Source organism: Hipposideros armiger, unplaced genomic scaffold, assembly GCF_001890085.2.
Source record: "Hipposideros armiger isolate ML-2016 unplaced genomic scaffold, ASM189008v1 scaffold_1916, whole genome shotgun sequence".
NCBI lineage: Eukaryota > Metazoa > Chordata > Mammalia > Chiroptera > Hipposideridae > Hipposideros > Hipposideros armiger.
The window spans coordinates 54,558-59,205 of NW_017733266.1; the positions used below are offsets into that span (position 1 = coordinate 54,558).

Sequence of the window (4,648 nt, forward strand, 5' to 3'; positions counted from 1 at the left end):
AAAAAAAAAAATGAAAGCCACATAATACATATTGACTTACTATTTATAATTATCAGAGAAGGATGAACAAAAAAGTTCCTGTCCTGCTTCCTTCTTAAAATCAACTGTCATGTATTAGGGCACTCACGATGACAGATTACTTCAGAAAGTATGTTTCTCTCCTTTTCTTTGTTACTCAACTTTGAAACAAAGCACAGCTCAGAGAATACAGATGTCAATTGATAACTTTTTCTAAAAGGTTGAGGAAAGGTTGGTGGGTGAAAAAAAATGGCACCCATTTGCTAAACGGAGCTTTGAGATTATCCAATACTTAATGTGTGCGCTTCCTGTCCCATCTTCACAAATAAGGCACATTTGAGTTTCTATAAATTTTAACAGATCATCCCAGCCTTTTGTGTTTAGTCAGGGGGAAAACAACTTCTATGCCCCTTCATTCTCTTATGAAGATTGAAACCTTTACTTCACGGATATTTGATAGTGTCCTTTCCATTGCATTAACACTGGCATGAGAACTGAGACAGGAAGATCAGAAAAGTAATCAGGGAAAAAGTAACCTTATTCCTCTAAAGAAATATCCCTCGACTAAACAACCAGGTGTCCTCAACGTTTTTGGGTTTTTTGGTACCTTTGGGGAAGACATATAAAGGGCATTGTGAAAATGTGTGCCCTGTGCATTAAAATTTCTTGCTTACTTTACTGGAAAAACTTACATTTGTTTATAAGATATTCAAATGTCAGACTGTAAAAAGGAGAAGAGAAACGGTGATGGTTAAAGTTCTGGAGGCAGGAAGGGTCTAGTAAAGATACCCCTTTTCCTGACTTTACATTTCCTCAGTGTCATATAGATCTTTAAGCAAGGTTGAGGACAGCTTTGAGAGTCTGATTTTTCCCCGAGGTGATCCAGCAGAAGAGCAACAAAATTCTTTCGAGTATGCCACTGGTAGTCAAAGAAATGGTTGGTTCTTTTACTGCCTATCCAGGCTTAGGAGGTACAGGGACACCTCCCATATTTTTATGTCAGAAGCTTAATGTTTTGGGGGCTGAAATGTGTCTTTCTCCAGTTATCATAAGCTAGTGGAAAAGGGAAAAGTTTCGCGAGGTGCACTGGTAGACATTACTGCCCCATCCCCCAACACTAATTCGCTACACCTTCTGGATTGACCAGAAGGGCGCCCATAAACCCTGTGCACGCGGGCAGCCTCCTAATGTGCTTCAGCAGCATCGATGTGTGATATTTGCACGTAGGGTACAAAAAGATTGCTTACGGAGGTTAGTAGGAGCCTGAACACCGGCCTTGCTGATAATAGGTCTCGCACGCTCTCAAGCCGACCACCGGCTGGCAATGACGCCACCGCGAACCGGGAAGGGCTGCATTCCCCCACAAACCCCGTCACCGCCACGCAGCCGCCCCCAAACGGTGCAACTGTCACAGGCGGCCCGTATCTCTCCGACTTCACTGACCAAATCCAAAGGGAAAATCAGGGCTCTGGATTACCTGCACGCAGCTCTGGCCTCCGTGGACGCCACTTCCCTGTTCCACGCTCGATTACGAAGTCGCCACGCCTCCGCACTGCTCGAGGGAGGAAGCGCTAGGTGCCTGCGTCACTCCAGGAGGCGGTGTCGGTACCGCGCGACACCCGACGAGTGAAGCTAGACTCGGGAGCATAGGGGCCTTTGAAGAGCAGCCCCCCACCTGATCCCTCTATTTCCCGAGACCACACCCCGGCTCGCCATTTTGTGGTCGTGGTCTGTGGACCCGGCCCCTACCGGAATAGGAAGATGTATTTCCGGTGGCTGACAGACAGCCACGCCCAGACATCTATCTCCTCTCCTCCACCTGTGCAGTCAGTCTTAGCCTAGGCGGCCAGCGCCGTCCCGCGGGTCCTTGTCACCCTGGAGGAACTGACCTTCTGCTTCGGTTCAGCACCAGATACGAAAAGGAGCTAATGCCACCAAGTCTCCACGCCCACTGGAGACCTAGAGGAGCCCTGTAAGCCACTTGTTGTCTGGGAGAGATGTAACCTACTGGCAAACGGTGCCACGATCTCATATCCCCGACTTGAGCAAAGTGATGCCCCTGCGTCGCCTTCTGGCGGCGGTCCCTTCTACAGGGAACCTCGCCCGGTAAGGGCCACCGCCCTTAAAGTCGTCACTAGGCTTGTCCACAGCCTCCTTGAGTAAGAGGCAGTTTACTCCTCACCAGACCCCTCACTAGATCAGCAACCACAGTCCCTCGTATTTTAAAAATCCCTTTTCTGGTTCACTGGCATGTCCTCCTCAACCATTATTGTTTTATTCTTGTTAGGTAGGTTTTAACCTTATGATATAGATCCATTTATATTTCCTTTGACATATAAAGAATGTATATGAGATGTAGGACATGACTTTCTGTTAGACAGGAACTTGGGTCCCCTGTTGTCATATCCTTTACTATTTCTAGTGCATTATGCTTACCTGGATGGCAGAGACCTTGTGTCATCTTATATATCCTGTAATGCTTACCAAAATCCTCTGGATAAGTTATTTTTCTAAGAACTTGAGTCTCATCTGGAGTTGTCAGTGTTTCCAAATTATCAATGTTTACCTAGTGTTGATCCTTTAGGTCAAAACTTGTCCATATCCTTGTGTATAGGTTGAATGGATTTCAAATTCACTTTTTTACCACTTAAGTAGTTTTAATCCACTTGTTTGTGACAAAGAAAAAAACGTTGCTTTGCTATATAAGTATGAAGTAAGTTGTGCCAGGATGTCATCATTCTATACCTGTTGTCCTTGTTAAGCATTCAGCAGCCCAGCACCTGAGGGGCCTCACTGGGGACTCATCAATGAGAGTAACTATGTAAGTGGACATTTAGACTGTAAATACTGAGAGTTTATGAGGACTATTCAAGAGCCTCAGTTTGAGTAGTGACTTTTCACCTAAACTAAAAACTCTTCTAGAATCCCAGTCATTTATTTAGCAGAATTTCACTGCAGGAATGTCACAAGCCAATAGCATACAGGGTAATATCTCTTAATATGCCAAATAAAGAAATAAGATACTTCGAACAAATGACAGATGAATCACACTATTGTCTTTGGGGAAGAATCTAAAGATACTAATGAAAAATAGAAAGTATAAGAATTCAGGGGCCGGCCAAGTGGCGCGATGGTTAAGAACTGGCTTGGGATGCCAGAGGGCCCCGGTTCGGATCCCACATATGAGGGCCGGTGACACTGCCCTCTACAGCTAAGATGCTGAACAACAGCTCAACCTGGAGCTGGGCTGCCGGGAGTCGCCTGCAACGGCATANAACATCTGAACATAAAACAGCACTGTTGTGATAGTGGAATGCGGTTTTTACTGGAATAACTACACGTTCTTTTTAACTTCTGTAACTTACTTTGCATATAGCCCTGCCTTATAAAAAGCCAGACCCCCGAGCCTGGTGGCCGTTCTCCTTTTAGCGGGGGAGACGGTCGCTGAGCTCAGCTTAATAAAATCTTCAGAACCCTAATTTAATATCCAGCCTCTTTATTAATTGTCTGGACTTAACACTCTGTTGGCATTTTTCTTTCCGTGTCATGTATCTTTTTTTCCTATTTCTGTTTGCTACTGTCTTTCTCCTTTGATCTCTAAGTGCTATCCTTTTTTGTTTGTTTTTCAGATTTTTTTCTCCCCTTTCCCAACTCTTCTGGCCTTTTATTTATCTCTAAGTAATCAAGTCCTATCTCCTTGGTCATGGCAGACTAGGCCCACCACCCTCAATCTGTAGTGGCGCTAAGGAGGGGAAAATGCATTTTTTCCCTAAGGCCAGGAAACACTCCCAGGAGCTTTGACGCCTACAGGCTGTTGCTGCATTGTCTGTGATTTCAGATCCCACCCAGCTGTCCTAAAGGAACAATGGAACAGTTAACGAATCTATCTCATCCCTCAATTATGTCCCCCACTCAGACATAGCCACCTTCATCCTGTATTTCACTGTACATTTAAGGAATATTTCTTCTCACCTTATTACTTATTCCACCAGGTTCTCTCTGGAAGCCTTTCACCAGGGCCACAGCCTCTCTGATGCTCTGTGGATGATACTTCTGCACCCAGTTCTGGGTCTCCCTGGGCAGAATGGTCAGGAACTGCTCTAGCACCAGCAGTTCCAAGATCTGTTCCTTTGAATGAATCTCTGGCCTTAGCCACTGATTGCATAATTCCTGAAGATGGCTGACAGCTTCGAGCGGTCCACGTTCTTCATAATAACAGAAACTCCGGAAGTGCTGGCGAGCGCTCTCAGGCCCAAGACTGTCCCTCTTTGGGTTGGATTTCTTACTCTGATGGGTGCTCTCTTTCACAGACTTCTGAGTCTCCCACAAAGCACCCATGTGTGGGCACAAGTATGCATTCACCTTCATATGTCTCATCATCATTTGCTCTAGGAACAGTTTTTCTCCCATGTGTGACATCTTCCTGGTACCACCTTTGACAACTGAGGCTTTGTCAAGTTTGGTACAAAATCAATGAGTAGATCTTCTCCCCAAGGGCACTGAAGGAGGGGAGAAAAAAGTACACATCAAATGAAAGCCACGGGCCGGCCGAGTGGCGCGATGGTTAAGAACTCGCTTGGGATGCCAGAGGGCCCCGGTTCGGATCCCACATATGAGGGCCAGTGACACT

General features: G+C 45.7%; 1 protein-coding gene across 2 annotated transcripts in view; it reads right to left on the reverse strand.

The window, feature by feature from the left end:
* LOC109378371 (zinc finger protein 75D-like) overlaps positions 1-4,518 on the reverse strand; it is a 23,240-nt gene extending 18,722 nt beyond the window's left edge. For both annotated transcript variants that reach the window (XM_019634775.1, XM_019634774.1), the window contains exon 1: positions 3,991-4,518. In XM_019634775.1, the coding sequence (XP_019490320.1) occupies positions 3,991-4,437 (447 nt within the window). In that variant the 5' untranslated portion in view covers positions 4,438-4,518. The remainder of the gene's footprint in view (positions 1-3,990) is intronic.
* Between the last annotated feature and the right edge of the window lie 130 nt (positions 4,519-4,648).